The sequence below is a fragment of the Suricata suricatta genome, chromosome 2 (assembly GCF_006229205.1).
Source record: "Suricata suricatta isolate VVHF042 chromosome 2, meerkat_22Aug2017_6uvM2_HiC, whole genome shotgun sequence".
Lineage (NCBI taxonomy): Eukaryota > Metazoa > Chordata > Mammalia > Carnivora > Herpestidae > Suricata > Suricata suricatta.
In genome coordinates, this window is record NC_043701.1 from 5573104 (window position 1) to 5592157 (window position 19054).

Genomic DNA, 19054 nt, shown 5'->3' on the forward strand with positions numbered 1-19054 from the left:
GCCCCGAGTCAGGCTCTGTGCTGACAGTGCAGAGCCTGCTTGGGATTCTTTCCCCTTCTCTCTGCCACTCCCTTGCCCCTCAAAGTAAATAAACTTAAAAATGTTTCTAGAATAAATGAAAGAGAGGGAAGGAACTAGAGAGAAGTCAGGTCTGTCTGTCATACGTGTAAGCTGACTTTCCCAAGGCAACACTTGGGGTCTGTGCTCCCACGGGTAAGCATTGAATGGAAAACTCTAGGGTACATGCTTTTCATCAAGACTGGCCTATAAAACCCAGGACATGAGATCTCTGTGGCCCAGAGGAAGGAGGGAAAAGCCATAATTAGCCGACCCAAGCCAAGCTGAGGCTCAACGCCCTCTACATGGTGACACTCCGAGGACCCAGTTTCCAAGCCCCGATTTGGGTGGAGAGAGTGTTCCAGTACTAGGTAATCAAATACCTACCGTGTAACAGATCTCACATGGTTTTCACACTTATTTAATGAAACCTAATTTCTTCCTTACAATTTCCTTATGAATTATGTTTTAGGAACAAAGAAATTAAGATTCAAAGAGATTCAATAGCACAGCCAAGGTTATACAGTTGATAAACCCAGGAAGAGAGCTCGGCACCTGTGCCAGGCTCCAAGGTCCATGCTTCTTGCATAGTCTCACAGGGACAAGGTGGAGGGAAGGACGAGGGAAACAAGACAGCCCAAGCCAGCGTGGCCAGCCTTGGGGAGGGGGTGCCTCAAGCAACCTGAAGAGACAGCCCATGGTTACTGGGCTCTGAGCCAAAGAGTCAATTTAGGGGGCCCGCAGTGCCTTTCGGCGTTCACTGTGACATAAGAGCAGACCGCGATAGGGGCCGCCTGAGCTCCCCAGACACCGCGTCTGTTAACACGGGTGCTCTGACGTGCTTTGGCTGACGTGGGTTTTTGGAGTGACAGATGCCCTGGATGCCAGCAGGGGAGGGGGCGGATCCTACTGTGGCCCAAACCTCAGGGGACTAGCAAGCCCGCCCCCGCGGGCCCCTCGGCGTCTTGCGGGCACCGGGACAATCCTGCGGATCCCCGCACGTGGGTCCGCAGGGCGGAGGGCGGGAAATGCGCACCACTCGGGACTACAAGTCCCACAATGCTTCGGGCGGCGCCTTGGCAGGGAAGGAGGGGGTGCCTTCAGGTGTCCGCGACCTCAGCGCCTCCCGCCCGGAAGTGCCCGAGGGTCCGCTATGGAGCTGGCGGAGCCGGGCGGTGAGTCCCTGTGCGTTGACCGCGCCCACCCCACCGCCGCGGGCACCAGCTGGCCCCCGCCCGTCCCGCCCCGGGTTCGCTGGTGCCCTACCGCGGCTCCGGGGGGCTGGGGGGGGGCGGGGAGATGGGAGGGGTGATGGGAGAGCTGGGGGTAGGGAGGGCGAAGCCTCGGATTCCTGGGCGGGATCCGGGGTCCGCCTGCGTCCTGGGTTTGGAGAGGCTTCCAGAAGAGGCGCGGAGTCGGGCCGCCACGGGGTGGGCCTTCTGTAGACCGGAGGGGCCAACTTGGGTCGAGGGATGGCAATCCTTGGAAGCTCCGAATTGCCAAAGGGCGGAGATTGACTTGCGGTGTGGGGAAGCCTTGGGAAGCAGTCCCCAGCCGCGGATGGCGTTTGGTTAAAACGAGGCTGCAGGCAGGGGGAAAGAAACCCATTTCCTGTCCCCTTGGAACACCTTTAATGATGGAGTAGATAAGCTTTGGGGCGAAATAGCCGAAGGAGTAGGTAAACTCTGGGATAGTAGGTGGAAGAATAATAGGTGAAGTTCGGTGAGGGCCTCAAGGCCCTCAGGTCGGGATAGTGTTTGCATGAATGGAGGAGCTGGTTAAAGACCTAGAACTCAGGTTGTTAGAACAAGTTCGGACGTGGGATTTGGTGACGGGAGGGGGCACTTGAGGCAAGTTTGGGACATCAGGCTTCAGAGCGGTGTGTGCCCTAGGGTGGAGCTTGCGTCAGGGGGAGAGGGATAAAGACTGTGGGAGAGTTTGGTGGGGTGGCGTCAGGACCCCGTGGAAGTTCAGAGGGCTGGTGGCCAGCCGGCCGGCCCCTCATAGGTTCTTTGTGCCTCTCCAGCTCAGTAGCGTGGCAGGCAAGGCAGGTGCCATGGCCTTGATTGAAGGGGTGGGTGATGAGGTGACCATCCTTTTCGCGGTGCTTGCCTGCCTTCTGGTGCTGGCTCTCGCCTGGGTCTCAACACACACCACGGAGGGCGCCGACCCGCTGCCCCAGCCATCAGGGACTCCAACAGCAGCCCAGCCCAGTGAAGCCATGGCGGTCACCGGCAGCATCAGAGGGGAGGCCCCCGGAGCCGAAACTCCCGGCTTGAGACACAGAGGTCAGGCTGCACAGCCAGAGCCTGGCGTGGGGCTCTCAGCAGCATCGCCATCCCCGGACTCCCCCCAGGAGCCCCTCGTGCTCCGGCTGAAATTCCTCAACGATTCAGAGCAGGTGGCCAGGGCCTGGCCCCACGATACCATTGGCTCCCTGAAAAGGTAAGCTGGGGTGAGGACAGGAAAGAAAATCCTAAAGAGCGGGGGTGGGAATGATCGCAGACCTGGAAAGGCCACCAGAGAGATCTGAGACTCCCCCCTCATTCGGCAGAGGAGGGAGCTGAGGTCCCCACATCCCGCATCGTGTTGTTCCCTTATAGCAGAAAGGGACCCACCCCCTCAGAGGCCGCCAACTGGGTGATGGGTGGAGGCAAAGGTGAGGGGTGGGAGTGTTGTTCTGGGCAAGGGACCAGGACTGCCTGAGGCCTGCTCTCTTACCCAGGTCCCTCTCTCCTCAGGACCCAGTTTCCCGGCCGGGAACAGCAGGTGCGACTCATCTACCAAGGGCAGCTGCTAGGAGACGACAGCCAGACCCTGGGCAGCCTTCACCTCCCACCCAACTGCGTTCTCCATTGCCACGTGTCCACACGCGTGGGCCCCCCACATCCCCCTTGCCCACCGGGGTCCGAGCCAGGCCCCTCCGGGCTGGAAATAGGCAGCCTGCTCCTGCCTCTCCTGCTCCTGCTGCTTCTGCTACTCTGGTACTGCCAGATCCAGTACCGGCCCTTCTTTCCCCTGACCGCCACTCTGGGTCTGGCCGGCTTCACCCTGCTCCTCAGCCTTCTGGCCTTCGCCATGTACCGCCCGTAGTGCCTCCACGGGCTCTTGGCAGTGTCGCCGGCCCCTCCGGACTTTGCTCCCCACGACACAGTGGGAGTTGTTGTCTGCCCAGGCCCACCTCTCCGGCCTGCCTCTTCCCACTACCCTGGAGCCCAGCGCTGCGCAGCAGAGCGCTCCGGGAGTCGGCCGACGCCCCTCCCTGTGACCTCCATGGCTCTGGGCCACCTCCTGGGGCTGCTGGCTCTCAGCCCCCATTGACAGTCAGCTCTTCGGGGTCAGGCAACTGCTGTCACTGCCTTGGCCCTGGGCAGAGCCGGGCTACACCTCTGGGCCCTTCTTAGTATTCTGCCTGAGGAGCCAGCCACTCATAGTCCCTAAGAGCTCCTTGGGCTGATTCGGGGACCCATGGACTGAGGGGCGCTGGTGAAGGGGAGCTGGGATGCGCAGAGGGCTTCTCTGGAACACGTGGATTAAAGAACTGTGAAGTTTTCACTCTCTGTGTGTGTCTCTGAGTGTGTGGGCCCGTGGAGGTGTTGGGCGGGGGACCCTTGCCCACCAGGAGGAAAGGAGCGAAGGGAGCCGATGAGCCCTCCCCGGGGGCCAACCTCACACGACCCGCCGCCGACTTCCGTTCTCTCTACGCCCGAGCTCGAGAATCTGGCCTTCTGGCTCCGCCCCCGGCACCGCCCAGGCTCCGCGCGCGCAGCTTCCCGGAAGCGAGGGGCGGGGCGGAGGCGGTGGCGCGCGCGGGGCCTGTCGGGAGCCACGTCTGTCCTGGTCCGGGACTGAGCCGCGATTGGCGTCCTGGCCGCGATCTGGGGGCTGTTGGGAAGATGGAGGACTTGGTGGCCCTCCGATGAGGCAGCCGCGGAGGGAGCCCGGCTCCCGGGCCCCGAGACCGACTGAGGGAGCGACCTGCACGGGGCCTGGGGAGTCATGTAGGGGTGGCGCCTGCGGGGCGCGTTGCGGGCGGGCGGTGGGAGTTGGTGTTGGCGACCGTGACCACGGTCTGCTGGCGTCCCCGGGCCCGGGTGGGTGTGGGAGCCCATGGCACAGCCGACTCCGCACCTTTGCAAAGCTGCGCGCTCGGGCTCCACGGGCGCCCCGCGAGGTGGGCGCTGCGTCCTCGCTTCACGGGCGGGGAGGCTTGGGCAGAGAGACGAAGCCACTTGTCCAAGGTCATGCCGCTGGTAAGTGGGAGCGCCCAGCATGGAGCCCAGGACCGCTGGCTGCGGAGTCCGCCTTCCACCCTCCTCGCCTCGGCCGCCTCCTGCGGGAGGGGGACGTGGTCAGGAGGGTGGGTCGACGGGGCCAGCTGGGCTCCAGGCTGGGCGCGACCACTAACCCGATTCTTGACCTCGGGCTTAACCCCTTTTCCTCTCTGGGCCTTGGTTTCTCCACCTGTGAAGTCGATGTAGTGCAGGCCCTGGCTGTCGCCTCATCGGAGCGTGTGGCGGATCAAAGGAGACGCGTAATGCATGTGCACTTGCTTTGTAGTTTCCCTGTGCCGCGTACACCGAAGGTGCTGTTTCAAAGGATGAAAGACAGAGCGGGGCGGGGTGGGGAAGACTAAAGAGCAGTCCCCAGGAAGGGTGTCCATGAGTCTGGGTTGCTCCAACCCCAGGGCCCTCTGAATGGGGTGCGAGATATAAGGAGTAAGATAGCAGGTTTTCCTCCCCTTTGGAGAAAACCTCACCCCCTTTTCTGGGCTGCCTCTCAGGGTCTCCATCACCAAACTCCATGCTTCGAGTCCTGCTCTCTGCCCAGGCCTCTGCTGCTCGACTCTCTGGCCTGCTGCTGCTCCCGCCAGTACTGCCCTGCTGTCTGGGGCCCAGCAAGTGGGGGGACCGGCCTCCTGGAGGCGGCCTCCATGCAGGCCCTGTGCAGGGGCTACAGCGGCTTCTGGAACAGGCGAGGAGCCCTGGGGAGCTGCTGCGCTGGCTGGGCCAGAACCCCACCAAGGTGCGCGCCCATCACTACCCCGTGGCACTTCGTCGCCTGGGCCAGCTCTTGGGGTCTCAGCCACGGCCCCCTCCCGTGGAGCAGGCCACACTACAGGACTTGAGTCAGCTCATCGTCCGAAACTGCCCGTCCTTTGATATTCACACCATCCACGTGTGTCTGCACCTTGCCGTTTTACTTGGTGAGGAGTGTGTCTTGGGGTGGGTGGGTGTTGACGCAAGAATAGAGAAAGAGCGTAGAAGACCCGAGATCACTGGCAGAACTCACCTCCCAGGCTCTGCCAGGAGCGGCACCTGCCCTGGCGCACGCGCTGCCGCTCCCGTCTTCACAGCAGACGCCAGAAGTCCAGCAGCCTTCCATCCAGCTTAGCTAGGGCGCCAACCCCGATTCCTCCTAACATAGCGCTCTAGAAAGCCACAATGGCGTGTCACCGTTGGCACGAGATGAGGACGTACTTGCCATCTTTGTAAGAGGCCCTTCCCCCACAGACCATCCTGATACCATTATGTTCACGTGGCATTTCACCTTTCTCCAGTGTTTCCACTTACACTGTAGCAACCCTTCCAGTCCAGAACACGGAGATGTGAAAGGTTGGGAATTCACCCACTGAACCCCATGCCTGGAAGAGAGCAGCTCTTCGTTACCAGGACCGCCTCCTCTGACCCTCTCCCTCTCAGGCTTCCCATCAGATGGGCCTTTGATGTGTGCCCTGGAGCAGGAGCGAAGGTTCCGCCTCCCTCCAAAGACACCTCTCTCTCTGCAACCTATCCTTCTCCGCGGGCAAAGACTGGAAGCTGCTCTGAGCTGCCCCCATTTCCTGAGGCATCCGAAGCAGCACCTTATCCGCAGCCTGGCAGGTGCTGGAGGGGACTAGAGGCAGGTGACGGGGAGGGGCCCGAGGAGGTGGCAGGTGGTGGTGTCTAGGCTACAAGGCGTAGCCCAGACCAGGCCGAGCATAATCGGCTGTTCTCCGCAGAGGCCAGGCCAGAGGACCTGACTCCGCACGTGATGGTGCTCCTGGCCCAGCACCTGGCCCGCCACCGGCTGCGGGAGCCCCAGCTTCTGGAAGCCATCGCTTACTTCCTGGTGGCCCAGGAAACGCAGCTCAGCAGCAAGGTGGGGCTACCCCCCACCCTGCCCTGCTCCTCTCCTAAGCCCTCCTTGGGGCGCCTTGTCAGGCCCTGCCCCCCATTCAGCGTGAGCAGATGCTGCGCCCTGCGGCAGCCTGCCAGCCAGGCTCTCTGCTCTGTCCCCTGGCGTCTCGTCTTTGCTCACACCCTCCTGGCTTGTCCACCTACCCAGCGTGTCTGCCTGGTTCTCTGCAGTTCTCCAAGCACACGGCGCTGGCTTAGCTTTGTTGAGCCCACTCCTCTAAGTCTCTGGGGCCAGCCCCCACATCGATGTCTCCTCCACTGGTTTGGTTAATCCCATGGGGCTCAAGACACTGGTTATACTATCAAACTTGTGTGTACGTCGGGGTAGAGGGATTGGTCTGCCTTGACGGAGATGGAAGCTTGCAGGCCAAGCCTCCCCGAGGTTCAGCTTGTGACTGCGCAGAACTGGTTCACGCGGGGTGAAGGGCTGCTCTTCCTTCACAGGTGGTACAGAAGTTGGTCCTGCCCTTTGGGCGGCTGAACTACTTGCCCCTGGAACAGCAGTTTATGCCCTGCCTGGAGAGGATCCTGGCTCGGGAAGCAGGGGTGGCCCCCCTGGCTACTGTCAACATCTTGATGTCACTGTGTCAGCTGCGGTGCCTGCCCTTCAGGGCCCTGCACTTTGTCTTTTCCCCAGGATTCATCAACCACATCAGTGGTTCGAGGACAGGAGGGCTGGCTGGGTCCCCGAGGGCCAGCGGGCAGGGGCGAGTGGGGGTGGGGGTGTGCAGTCCTGCAAGCCTCTGCCCTGCTTTCCCACAGGCACCCCCCATGCCCTGATCGTGCGGCGCTACCTCTCCCTGCTGGACGCAGCCGTGGAGCTGGAGCTTCCGGGGTACCGGGGTCCCCGCCTTCCCCGAAGGCAGCGAGTGTCCATCTTCCCCCAGCCACTCATCACTGACCGTGCCCGCTGCAAGTACAGGTGGATGGGGCAGCCTGGGGGAGGGGAGGGGTGGGGTGGGGCCCAGCCTGCAAGCGCACAGGGTGGAAGAGCCAGGGGGCCTCTGAGCTGGCAGTGCCGGTGTGCTCTCAGCAGTCACGGAAGGGGAAGGAAATGGGCCTGGGGACGGAAGGCATTTGCCCCGGGTGGGGAAGGATGCAGGAGCGATCCAGGAGAAGAGTCTTGAGATCCGGGAGAAGAGTCCTGAGCGTCTCCATATCAGTGTGTATGCCCCTCCCCTTGCAGTCACAAGGATATAGTGGCGGAGGGGCTGCGCCAGCTGCTGGGGGAGGAGAAATACCGGCAGGACCTGACCGTGCCCCCGGGCTACTGCACAGGTGAACTGTGGGTGGGAGGCTGGGGAGGGCGGCCCTGGCCGGCGGGCTACAGAGCTGCAGCTAGAAGCCACCTGCCCGTTCTCTTCCTCCCTCCAGACTTTCTGTTGTGCGTCAGCAGCTCTGGGGCCGTGCTGCCTGTGAGGACCCAGGACCCCTTCCTACCGTACCCTCCTCGGTCCTGTCCCCAGGGCCAGGCTGCCTCCCAGCCCACTACCCAAGACCAGGACCCTGCCCAGAGGTAAGGGAGGGCGGAAGAGCCTCCCCCCTGCCTCTGGGACAGCGCCCTGAGCTGTGCTCCGCCCCCTGCAGGGTGGTGCTGATGCTGCGGGAGCGCTGGCACTTCTGCCGGGAAGGCCGGGTGCTGCTGGGCTCCCGGGCCCTACGGGAGCGGCACCTGGGCCTCATGGGCTACCAGCTCCTGCCGGTAAGCGCGGCCCCTGCCTCGCCCCGGGAGAAACCCCTCTCGTCCTTCCTCCCCTCCGCCCCCCCCCCCCCCCCCCCCCCCCCCCCCCCCCCCCCCCCCCCCCCCCCCCCCCCCCCCCCCCCCCCCCCCCCCCCCCCCCCCCCCCCCCCCCCCCCCCCCCGCCCCGGGCCCTGCCAGTGACCCGCTGCCCTCTCTCCCACAGCTACCCTTCGAGGAACTGGAGTCCCAGAGAGGCCTGCCCCAGCTCAAGAACTACCTGAGGCAGAAGCTTCAGGCCTTGGGCCTCCGCTGGGGGCCGGAAGGGGGGTGAGGGGCGTACACGGGGCTCAGAATGACCCTCCGATGGGGGGGGGTGGACAGTTTGCACTTTGCCGTTCTCGGTTTTGGTTTCTCATTAAAATCCCTCTCCTTCCTCATCCTGCATCTTATTTCTGGGACAGGGAGCAGGCCGGGTTCACCCACCTCTGTTCCATCTGCGCCTCCTCCCCATCCACCCACACAGAGACAGAGGCCGAGGATAGGTGGGGGCCGAAGCACTTTACTGTGGGGGGGGATGGAAAGGGGACTTTAAATTATTCACTTAAATAAAAACGAGGGAGGGGATGGGGAGAGCACCCCCACCCCGTTCCCTCTGTCCATCGGTCCCTCAGCCGTCAGTCTGGGCGGCGGCTACACTGGCATGGGCATCTCGTTGTACTCGTCCACACCCTCTCGCTCGTCAAACACCGGCTCCGCCTCGTTCGCATCCAGCTGTGGGGGTGGAGGGACTCAGGAGGTCCGTCTTGACCCCAACCCGGGAGAGGAACCCCAGAGCAGGCCTGGTGGGGAGGGGCGGGTGGCCTTACACATTTCATCTCTCGCTCCGTGAAGATGCGGGTGAGCACCACCATGCGGAGCGGCACTGTGAGGATGAGGATGAAGGGGAAGGCCAGGGAGGCGGCCGTGGACATGACCGCCCAGAGCAGGGCCAAGCAGAGCAGCTGCAGGGCTGTGAACAGGTGCATACGGAGAGTCCGAACCTGGGGGCGAGGCGGGAGGAGACACGTGAGCCCAGGCTTCTCCCTGGCCTCTGGGGGCCCTGGGGCCTTGGAGGGCCACCTGGGCCTGCCACGTTCAGGACACGGATGACCCTCTTCCCCTTCACGGGGGTGGGGCTGGACATGCCTTCCCGGGTGCTTCCCAGAGCTGCGTCTGCACAGACCAAATAGGGGCTGGCCAGAGTGGGCAGAGGGGGTAATACCCCCGGACCAGGAGGGGCAGAGGCATGGGGCTCTTCGAAGTGGGCTCTTACCTTCTTGACATAAGTGACATCTGGGTGGTGTTTGGGGGGCATGAGCAGCAGGTGCATCCGCTCATAGAACTGGATCCCGTTAAGGGACGTAACTCCCATGTACAGGAAAATCCCGAAGAGCACAGCCAGGGGGATCTGCCGGAGCAGGTCCCCGATCACAATGGAGAGGCCTGTGGGGAGGCGAGGGGGGGCAGCTGGCACCGGGGCTCCCCATCCTCAGAGAGCACTCTGGGAAGGGCGGGGGCAAGAGGTGGACGTACCCACAAGCAGGGCGACCAGCAGCCCTGTCACCCGCTGCTCCTTGACCTCCTGGATCTTGGGCTTGTCCCCAGGCGCCACGGCCTTGCTCATGACAGTGAGTGCGTTGGCGTGGGTGACGGAGCGGACGGTGGCGGCAGCCAGCCAGGGCAGGCCGAACAGAGCACAGATGCCGCCCATGGCCACGATGAGCAGCAGGTCTAGGTGGAACCCGGAGCCCTTCTGCAGCATGCGCTCCTTCTTGGAGATGATCAGCCTGGGGACAGGTGCTCACTGATGTCCTGGGACCAGCCTGCTGCGCAGCCGGGTCTTTCCAGAGCATCCAGCCAGTGGCCTCTGTCTCGTTTGGGAAGCTGCTGGGCCCTCTGTAGCGGAGCTGAGTCCTCCCCAGGCCGCCCTCCTCGCCCTTCAGGACAGCTTCCCGTCTACCTCGCCCATCGCAGCGAATGCCACTGGAACTTTCCATTGCCTGTGAAATAAATTCTAGGGGCCAGCCTGGCATCCTGGCCTCCCCTCACCCAGCGCACCCATTATCTCCCAGCCTGGCTGGGGCTCCAGCCCTGCCAGGAACGACGTGGATCCTGTCTGCAGAGTTCCCTTCCCTGCTTGGACCACTCACGTGGTGATTTGCGTCTCCATGAAGATGAGGATGAAGACCAGGATGGCGGGCAGGAGGCTGGCGACCATCATCCACACGGGGAAGGAGCCATTCTTCCCCAGAGGGTTGATGACCCAGCCCCGCTTTTCGGGGGCTGTCACAGAGAACCCGCTGGGCACGCTCAGCTTCTGCAGGAGAGAGGGTGGGGCCGGGGGGGGGGGTTGGTGAACGATGGAGGGAGAGGGGCGGGGGAGGGCGGGTGAAGGCCAAGGGCAGGTTGTGGAAGAGACCTGGCGTCTGCTCAGCTGAGGCAGCTCTGGGCTGGGTGGGAAGGGAGCACACGGGGCCCGGTGCCACGCGGCTCCGCCTCACCTGGGTATAGGTGTCCTCAATACTGTAATCCACGAGCACCATGATGAGGATGGCGATGGGCACCCCAAAGTCCCCAATCACCCGCCGCACCTGTGGGTGAGCACCGTGCTCAGAGGCGGGCCCCCCCTCACCTCGCTCCAGCCCTGCTTCTGAGGTCCCCCTTCCTGGCCCCCCACTTCCACCTCCCTCCTGCATTTCAACCCACTCACCCGGCCAGGGAAAAACCGGCTGTTCTTGAACTTGCGCAGGAAGAAGGCGATGAAGAAGGTGCCGGCCATGAGCACCAGCGACAGCAGGGCCGTGTTGGGCTGGCCGCGGGGCCTCCCCTGCCCGGGTGGCACAGGCAAGCTCCCGTTCCCCGGCGCCGGTGTGGCTCCCGCCCCGTGCCATGTGGTGTTCTCACTGCCGTCCGCCTCAGAGCTGTTGGAGACCGAGCAGCCATGGAGGGGATGTTCCTGGAAGATCTGAGGGACAGGACAAAGGACTCCATCAGCGAAACTGGGGAGATTTCTGGGGCTGGATGTATGCGGAGCAGGGCAGATGGGAGAGGGGACGGTGGGCCTGGCCTCAGGGTTTGTGCCGTTGATCAAGAAAATGGCTGAAGTCGCCGGCTGTGAGCAAGGAAAACCGGGCACTGGGAGAGGGGCACGTCTACCTCGGGCAGCAGGGGAGCGCGGAGGACCACAGGGGCAGGTCCCCCCCACAAACTGGACACAGGCACGGGTCTGGTGCCCAATTGCGTTGCTCTTATGCTTCCAGATTGTTTGCCACTTGAACAAGAGGACGTGTTACCACCTTTGTTGTTAAAAGTACGCGAGTGTTTGGGATTGATCTGCAGCCCCAGGATGTGTGTCGGGGACAGGGAGGGTGGTGGGGGGCCTCGAGGAAGAACCAGCCAGTGCTCCGTGGGCTCCTTGGACAGCAGCCCAGGGGAGCTTGGGGCAGCCTGGAAGGTCACACCCAGAGCGAGAACGAGAGAGGGGCAGGACGCGCCCCGGCTCCCTCCAGTCCCGAGGCCTCACCCCTTCCCGGCCGTTCTCAGCAGGGCCTGCTCACCTTGATCAGCTTGTAGAAGGTCTCATAGATGAAGATGAGGGAGATGAGGAAGGCAAAGATCTCCTGGGTGAACCGGGAGACAAATCGCACGAGGAAGCTTCCCTCCAGGGCGACCATGAGCAGGGCCAGAAGCACCAGCCAGAAGCCGATCCACACGCGGCCCACCAGGTACTCCAGGTTGTTGCTGCTACAGAACTGGGGTGGGGGGTGTGCCCAGTCAGGCCCAGAGCCCGGGGCTGGCAAGGTGGGCATGTTGGGGAGCAGGAGGGCAGCTGCGGCGGGACAGGGAGGGCCAGCCCCTGGGTAGCCTGGGCCCTTACCGAGAAGAAGGCCTCCTCAAACACCAGCAGGGGCCCGGAGAAGCCGATCACCAGCAGTGGCTGGGCCCCCAGCAGGCAGAAGATGACACCCTGGAGCGCCGTGGACATGATCAGCTCTGACACCCCAATCAGGTCCTGCGTTTTCTCTCCTGGGGTGTTGGTGGGGGGAGCGCAGGATGCAGCTCAGGACCTGGTGGCCAGGGCCCTGGATGTGCCCTGCTCCCCCACCCGAAGCCTCTCTTTACCTAGCAGCCCCCCAAAGGTGATGGCAGGGGACAGGGCGGCGAAGTAGATGAAGATGACGGCAGCCAGGCACTGGGGGTCCAGCGCATCTCGGAAGTCGCTCAGGTAGTGGGGATAGCGGCGCCGCACGTCCCGGATCAGGCCCCCGAAGGGCCGGCCCGTCCGCCGGAGGGGATCGTCTTCGACTGCGCCCGCCGCCTCTACCATCTGCAGGAGCGCTGCAGCCCAGGCCTCCGTCAGGGCGCCCGCGGCAGCCCCTGCGTGCTCACCCCGCCCCTCCACGGACACGCGGACCCCAACCGGCACCCCCGAGTCCTTGCCCCCGGCCCGTACCCTTATCCTGGGCCGATTTGGGCTCCAGTCCTGCCCCCATGGGCAACAGCCGGCCCTGTTCCTCCCGTTTCTTGAGCATCTGGCGCTGGAAGTGAGCGACGGAGCGCAGCAGCTCCTCGCCCTGCACCTCCGAGGGCGGCAGCACCACGCTGCAGTCCAGAAAGGCGTTGATGGCCGTCAGCAGGTCCTCCCGCTCATCTGCCAGGTAGGCTGCCTCGTGGAATTGCTGCCAAAGCAGGCGTGGGACCGGTGAGGGCACAGCGTGCGGGCAAGGAGCCTGCGGCAGGGCGGGGCGAGACCCCCAGGGAGGGCCTGACCTTGTCCGACATGAGGGTGGAGATGGAGCGGCCGATCTCATGGTAGTCCATGTTGGCGCTGCTCGGGCCCAGCAGCAGGAAGAGGAAGCGCACGGGCACGGGCACCTCCAGCACCGCGTCCAGCTCCACGGCCTCCCGCAGCCGCACGAAGGCCATGGTGGGGCGGGAGAGGAACTCCACGCAGCCTACGGGCACGGTGCCATCACGGGCAGGCGAGGGCACAGGCCGCCCCCCCAGCCCCGGCCCCAAGGCAGGCGTGGCCGCCGACACCCCCGCCCCCGAGACTCGCCCACATACCCACAAGGACCACCGTGGCCTCAGCGTTCTCAGGGATCTTCTCCAGGAGCTTCAGTTCGTGCTTGGACTTGGAGCGGGTGATGCCGGATGGCGGGGCCGGAGGTGGCAGCTCCCGCTGGAAACGTGGAAGAGCGGAGCTCAGCCCCTGCCCTCCCCGCCACCCCCCCTCCCCCAGCGTGTTCACTTGGGGCCTGCTCACAGTCCTGTGGTGGCTGGGACCTGAAGCCGGCGGGGCCGCCGGTCCCCCTCACCTCTCGCTCCACCTCTAGCCGAGTCTCGGGCACACCTCCGATGAGAGGCTCGGTGACATGGGGGTCACTCTCAGCTCCCTGGCCGTGGTGGTGCCCAAGCAGGGAGCCCAGGGAGCCGGCTGAGATGTTTCGAGGGAAGGAGAAGTCCTTCTCATCACTTGGGTGGCTAGAAGGGCAGAGAGAGGGCAGTGAAGGAAGGGGAGGGTGGCCAGGACAGGGGTCAGGTGGCAGGGGCAGCGGGCGGTGAAGGGGGGGGTGGCCAGGACAGGGGTCAGGCAGGGTGTCAGGAGGACCTCACCTGTGTTTCAGCAGCAGGGCCCGCAGCACGTTGGCTCTGTCCTCAGCCTTGATCTGGTCAGAGATGACCATCTGCTCCACCACCTGGTGGGCCACCCCCGGCAGGGTCTGCTGGTCCAGGTCCAGCAGCACGGCCCCTGGGACAGGATGGCAGAGAGGGGCGGTCATCACAGGCAGGAAGTGCGGCCGGGGGGTGGAAGGGAGCGAGGACCAGGCACGAGGGGCCAGCCAGGTGAGCACAGGCCAGGGACAGAGCCCCAGCCCCGGCCCCGTCGCCTCTGTGACCTGTTCAATCCGGCACTCTCTCCCACACGAACGTGGTGGGGCTTGGCAAAGGCCACCGAGGCAGGGCCCTCCCTCCCAGAGGCCTCGACTGGGGCACCCCAGGCTGTCCACTCAGACGGGGCCACTTTTCGCTGTTGGAAAGTCCCTCCTTGCAGCGAACTACATGCTGCCTCCCCCTAACGTCCTCTCCAGGGTCCTAGTTCTGCCCGCAGAGCGTGACGTGGCCCATCTGGGACCTGGAGTCATCTGAAGATGTCACCCTCCCCCTGTGCGCCTCGACTTCCCCCAAGTCCAACAGCTGCTCACAGGACAGGTTCCAGATCTTTCTACCGGTCACTGCTCTGAACGACTATTTGATACAGAAACGGAAGTCCTTTCCAAAGCGAGCAGGTCACCTGTCAAGGTCAACGTGGAGGAACACAGAACTAAAGGATGACCAGACGCAGAGCCCCGTGAGAAGGGCCTGCGCCGTGGCGCCTCCCACAAAGCCTGCAGGCCTTGCTCAGGCCTCTCCACTCCTGGGTTTGAAATAGTTCTGACGGCAGGTTTCTGGGTTCTGAGCTGCATACAAACAGGCCCTCTGACAGCAACTGGGAGTGACCTCCCCAGTGGGAAGGAGGAAACAAGGCACAGAAATCTCAGACGCAGACCCTGAGACCCTTGCATTTTGGTCTTTTAGTGGAATTTACATAGCCTGAGGGGCACCTGGCTAGCTCAGTTGGTGGAGCAGGAGACTCCTGATCGTGGGGTTGTGAGTTCAAGCCCCGTGTTGGGTGTAGAGATCACTTACAAGCAGAAATCTTTGAAAAAATAAAAGTTTGCGTAGCCCTGTAGATTAGATCATTTCAGGAAAATCTGTCAAAATTCTTTAAAAACACGTCAGCATCCCTAACATACCAGCTTCAGTTATCAGAAAACATCACTTAAAGAAGCTATTTGCTAAAAAAGCCAGATAACAAGGAGTTGTCAATCCTGCCCTGCAGTCACCAGTGACAGAGCCCAAGAGGTGACAGGCTATGTGACATCAAGAGAAGAGAAGGCTCTGACCCGGGCTCTGGTAACAGTATGCACTGTGCTGGTTAAGACATATCCGTGGGGGGGCGGGGCCTGAGTGGCTCAGTCAGTTAAGCATCTGATCAGGTCACGATCTCGCGGTTTGTGAGCTGAAGCCCCGCGTCGGGCTCTGTGCTGACGTCTCAGAGCCTGGAGCCACCTTCACATTCTGTGTCTCCCTCTCTCTGCCCCTCCCCCGCTGGCCCTCTGCCTCCCTCTCTGAAAAATAAATGAACACTTGAGGCCACCTCGGGGGCTCAGCTTGTTAAGTGTCCAGACTCTCGATTTTAGCTCAGGTCATGATCTCGCAGTTCATGAGATCGAGCCCTACATCAGGCTCCACACTGACCGTGCAGAGCTTGCTTGGGATTCTCTCTCTCTCTCTCTCTCTCTCTCTCTCTCTCTCTCTCTCTCTCTCTCCCTCTGCCCCCCCCACACTCACGCGTGTGCACGTGCTCTCTCTCTCTCTCAAATTAAATAAACTATATTTAAAAATAGAATGCACTCCAATAAAAAAACAAGAAAAATAAACATTAAAAAAAAAGATAAACGTGCGGGTTTCTGGTCCTCAGAGAACAGGCTCAGACAACAAGATTTCCCTGGCGTGAGGATGGGAGGGCAGGGCAGGTTACCATGGGCCAGGGTCCGGCGGAGCTCCAGGAGGCTGCGGAAGGACAGCGAGGCCACATGGGGCTTCCCCCAGCGCTCCGTCTCCTCCTCCACGTCCTCCTCGAACTTGATCCAGCGTGCCGTCTCCCGCCACTGAGGCTCCTGGTTTTTGTCCAGCAGCAACTCATTGAGCTCCACGAACACCTTGGGGAAAGATGGGGGGGTGCAGTGGGGTCAGAGCCAGCAGGGCCGGGGTCTGTTCCGGCGCCGCACGGAGGAACATGGGAGCAATACCCCACCTGTTGTGGGGATCAAAAGAAAAAGTATACAAAACACTCAGCACCATGTGTGACGTGGCAGACGGTTGACGAATGGTCAACACATCCCACGCCACCACCCCTCCCGCCCCCCGCGGAATGTTCCGACATGAATACACATCCAAGGGCCATGAATACACATCCAAGGGCCATGAATACACATCCAAGGACCATGAATACATATCCAAGGGCCATGAATACACATCCAAGGACCAAGGACCAACAAAACCGATTGAGAACCACAGGAGAGCAGTCACCATGCAGGGCACGAGCAGAGGCGGGAAGGAGCCGATTGCAGAAAACGTCCCCCGTCCAGGGAGTTAGCCAGGGGTTGACGTGTGCAAAAACATCGCCGAGCTGTACGCCTGGCCCCAGCGCACCTCACTGCAGGCTGTTAAACCTCACTAAAAAGGTTAAAAAAAAAAATCCACCGGAAGGGGTGGGGTTTGGGACCAGAGCTCTGGAGCCTCAGATGGACAGCGCCACTAAGTAACTGAGTGATCCTGGCCAATCACTGCCCCTGATTTATGGCTCGTGCCAGCTGGGCTGTCATCTTCACAGGTGGGGAAGGACCCAACAGGTGACTGGATTCCAAACAATGAAGTGTACTGCTCCACCTCTAGCCCAATGGGTCAAGCTCCTCAAGGCCAGCTGCCAGGAAATGGCCATGATACAGAAATCAAGAGTGTCTAAGATGTGAATCAGAATCCTAACACCCAAATCAACAATGGCAAGGATCCTTGTGCAGTGCACAACCTTCACACCCGCAGACGGCAGCCCTGGAGTTCGAGATTATTGCTGGTGCAAGAGGTGGTGGGGGCTGTGGGGAGAAGATGGACAGGGAGATGACAGAAGGGTGGGAAGCAGAGAACAGTACCTCGTGAGGCTTGTGGGGAGCCCGGGGCCGGGTCCGAGGTGTGGGGACAGGCTCTCGCCCTTCCCGGCCACCCTGCCCAGACCCTTTGGCGTTCTTCCGCACCAAGTGCCGACGCACTCCAGGAACGTCCTCAAACCGGTGACCTGCAGGAGGCAGAGGAACAGGACCGTCTTCCCCTTTCTCTTACTCCCACCCCCACCAGCACTCAGCTTGGCCCGCGCCTGGCACTCACTCTTCATGAGGTCCAGGTCCGCGGTGGCCAGCGTCTGGGCCTCGCTCTCGTCTGTGGGGACGCGGGGCAGCAGGGCCTGCTCGGCCCCAGTCATGCTTCCGATGCGCCTCCTCTCCTGCAGGTTGTAGCTCCGGTGTCCAGGCTGCGCTTTGGTCAGGGGGCGCCCGGAAGCGCCCCCATCATCACCTCCTGCCGTGCCACTGGCCACAGCCGCCACCTCTTCCACAGGGGCTCTGGACAGACAGAGCAGTTGTGAGCGGGAGCCACGCACAGGATCCTGGGAGGGGGACCCCAACCAGACCCCACGCCCCCGCACCCCGCGCCTGGAGGGCGTGGATGTGGAAGAGGGAGGATCCCGGAGGAGGAAGCATCATTTAAATCCAGCAATCACGCCCGCTCCCTCCAAACAGCAACTCCCCAGCAGCAAACCAGAGCTGGGGCCAGCCTGCTGGGGCGTGGGGGCGGGGTGGCGCCTGGAAACTCAGCTAGCACAGGGCCTCCTACCCCCCGGCCCCCTCAAGCACGCCCTGCACCATGGACCCAAAGGGGGTCACATGTCCAAGCTCCTAACCAAATGCAGCAAAGGATGTAAGAACCAGCCTTTCAAAGTACAGACAGCTCCCTGGCGGTCATGAGAACATGAACACCTAACAGGTGGCAGCTCCTGCCCCCCAAGTCAGGACGCCTCCTTCCCCTCTGCCACTCCCAGGGCGCCCAGGCCCTGCCACAGCACCCTAAACTGCTCCCCATGCCACCCTCTGCCCTGCCCCAAGCCCGGGACCCCCATCCCAAACGACTCCCTCCCGACAGGCTCTCTTCCCTGACATCCACTCATCCCCCGCCCCCAGGGCTCTCAGTTCTGTCTGCACCCCTGCCCACAAATCTCACCTACTTTTCCAAAGCCACACTCTCTGAGGCTCCTTTACTTCCCACTGGGCTGCCAGCCAGCTCGTGCCCCCATGCACATGAACCAGACCGTCCCAGAGTGTGCCCTTCTGTTCCCTGCAGCCCTTCACGCTGCCTGGCACCCAGAAAACAACAGGTCCGTGATAGTCGTGACCTTGAGACCCAGGTCGAAGCGACTTCCTCCAGCAAGCCTTTTCTGGCTGACACCCCCAAACTCCAACCCCCACTGAGGCCACCTAAAGCTGCCCTTCAGCACAGTAACTTTTCTGGTGTCATTTCCCAGAAGCGAAAGGGGGTTCTCCCTGTCCTGTCCATCTTGGAGCCCCAGGGGGTACTTGGAGGTGCCGATCCAACCCTCACCCAGTGCTCAACACTGTTCCACCAAAGCCACAGGTGCGGGAGACGGCGGAGGGGGGCTTAGCCTGCACACCTGCTCTGGGCCAGGCTTCCCCGCACTTAACCTTCACTCACACCACCCTTCCGTCCCCAACTGACTTGCCTTGCGAGACAGGTTCCATTATTATTATTATTATTCTACTATTATTGTTATTATTAGAGAGGTTCTATTATTCTACACACGAAAAGGCTGAGGCTGAGAGAGGTCGTACTTGCCCAAAGGGGCAGGGTGAGATTTGAACACCAGTCTGAGGATCCTGAGGCTCATGCTTTGTTCCCCTCCCCATCACCTCACTGACCCCAGTAGGGGATGGCTCTGGGGACACTTACCCAGTCTGGGCCCCTTTGCTGGCCCGAGGAGCCACCTCCTGGTAGGGCACTGCTGGAGGAGGAGACGGACTGGTCCTCTCTGCCTTCCGGTCAATGCCTTCATCCTCCTGGAGAAAGAACTGGAACAGGAATCCGTGAGCACAGGTGAGGCCAGGCTCAGGATCCCCGGAGACACTCCCCCAGGAGCCCTGCCCCCACTCACCTGCACCGAAGAGGGTGTGGAGGCAGGCGATGGTTGGGTAAGTGCCCGGGCCCCCTCGGCCTCGCTGGTCTCATCCTCGTCTTCTTCCCCCTCTTCAATGGTGGGGGTCTCCCCAGTGGGGGAGGCCCCAGGGCGCCTTCGAGGCTTCCGTCCCAGGCCCTGGGGGGTCTTGCGGCGGCGAGTGTCCGGAGGCAAGTGAGCGGACAGTGGGTGATGGATGTGGTGGGAGGACTGGCGGTGGTCTACAGGGAGGAGAGTGGCCAGCTGCAGGCAGGA

The 19054-nt window shown here is 62.3% G+C and overlaps 3 protein-coding genes across 6 annotated transcripts in view; 2 read left to right on the forward strand and 1 right to left on the reverse strand.

Moving 5' to 3' along the window:
- The first annotated feature begins 993 nt into the window (after positions 1–993).
- TMUB1 (transmembrane and ubiquitin like domain containing 1) lies at positions 994–3612 on the forward strand. 3 transcript variants are annotated; one of them, XM_029954778.1, is made up of 3 exons: positions 994–1232; positions 2219–2502; positions 2799–3612. In XM_029954778.1, exons 1-3 carry the CDS (start codon positions 1086–1088, stop codon positions 3148–3150), a joined length of 783 nt encoding a protein of 260 aa, XP_029810638.1. In that variant the 5' UTR covers positions 994–1085; the 3' UTR covers positions 3151–3612. The 3 variants fall into 3 exon arrangements, with proteins under 3 accessions (XP_029810638.1, XP_029810633.1, XP_029810639.1); XM_029954773.1 differs by having other exon boundaries at positions 1002–1232; positions 2084–2502; XM_029954779.1 differs by having other exon boundaries at positions 1228–1242; positions 2084–2502.
- Positions 3613–3868: 256 nt separating this feature from the next.
- On the forward strand, positions 3869–8354 carry FASTK (Fas activated serine/threonine kinase). 2 transcript variants are annotated; one of them, XM_029954787.1, is made up of 10 exons: positions 3869–4058; positions 4841–5263; positions 5760–5939; positions 6059–6198; positions 6681–6894; positions 6999–7158; positions 7423–7514; positions 7611–7752; positions 7824–7938; positions 8141–8354. In XM_029954787.1, exons 1-10 carry the CDS (start codon positions 3977–3979, stop codon positions 8246–8248), a joined length of 1656 nt encoding a protein of 551 aa, XP_029810647.1. In that variant the 5' UTR covers positions 3869–3976; the 3' UTR covers positions 8249–8354. The 2 variants fall into 2 exon arrangements, with proteins under 2 accessions (XP_029810647.1, XP_029810651.1); XM_029954791.1 differs by lacking the exon at positions 3869–4058 and adding an exon at positions 4070–4642.
- Positions 8355–8456: 102 nt separating this feature from the next.
- Positions 8457–19054, reverse strand: part of SLC4A2 (solute carrier family 4 member 2) — a 14815-nt gene continuing 4217 nt past the window's right edge. The window contains exons 4-23 of the mRNA XM_029954418.1: positions 18779–19020; positions 18577–18695; positions 16945–17177; positions 16713–16855; positions 15542–15722; positions 13573–13708; positions 13275–13440; positions 13024–13138; positions 12727–12911; positions 12410–12635; positions 12079–12294; positions 11834–11982; positions 11514–11708; positions 10667–10921; positions 10458–10547; positions 10107–10273; positions 9490–9743; positions 9230–9399; positions 8784–8957; positions 8457–8688 (exon numbers count right to left, since the gene is read on the reverse strand). Of these exons, the coding sequence (XP_029810278.1) occupies positions 8608–8688; positions 8784–8957; positions 9230–9399; positions 9490–9743; positions 10107–10273; positions 10458–10547; positions 10667–10921; positions 11514–11708; positions 11834–11982; positions 12079–12294; positions 12410–12635; positions 12727–12911; positions 13024–13138; positions 13275–13440; positions 13573–13708; positions 15542–15722; positions 16713–16855; positions 16945–17177; positions 18577–18695; positions 18779–19020 (3497 nt within the window). The 3' untranslated portion in view covers positions 8457–8607. The remainder of the gene's footprint in view (positions 8689–8783; positions 8958–9229; positions 9400–9489; positions 9744–10106; positions 10274–10457; positions 10548–10666; positions 10922–11513; positions 11709–11833; positions 11983–12078; positions 12295–12409; positions 12636–12726; positions 12912–13023; positions 13139–13274; positions 13441–13572; positions 13709–15541; positions 15723–16712; positions 16856–16944; positions 17178–18576; positions 18696–18778; positions 19021–19054) is intronic.

Coding starts and splice junctions, on each gene's coding strand:
- FASTK (XM_029954787.1), top strand. CDS start 3,977: ATGAGGCAGCCGCGGAGGGAGCCCGGCTCCCGGGCCCCGAGACCGACT. Junction 5,940..6,058: donor CCTTATCCGCAGCCTGGCAG/GTGCTGGAGGGG, acceptor TGTTCTCCGCAG/AGGCCAGGCCAGAGGACCTG. Junction 7,515..7,610: donor GCCCCCGGGCTACTGCACAG/GTGAACTGTGGG, acceptor TCCTCCCTCCAG/ACTTTCTGTTGTGCGTCAGC.
- TMUB1 (XM_029954773.1), top strand. CDS start 1,086: ATGCGCACCACTCGGGACTACAAGTCCCACAATGCTTCGGGCGGCGCC. Junction 1,233..2,083: donor GGAGCTGGCGGAGCCGGGCG/GTGAGTCCCTGT, acceptor GTGCCTCTCCAG/CTCAGTAGCGTGGCAGGCAA. Junction 2,503..2,798: donor ACCATTGGCTCCCTGAAAAG/GTAAGCTGGGGT, acceptor CTCTCTCCTCAG/GACCCAGTTTCCCGGCCGGG.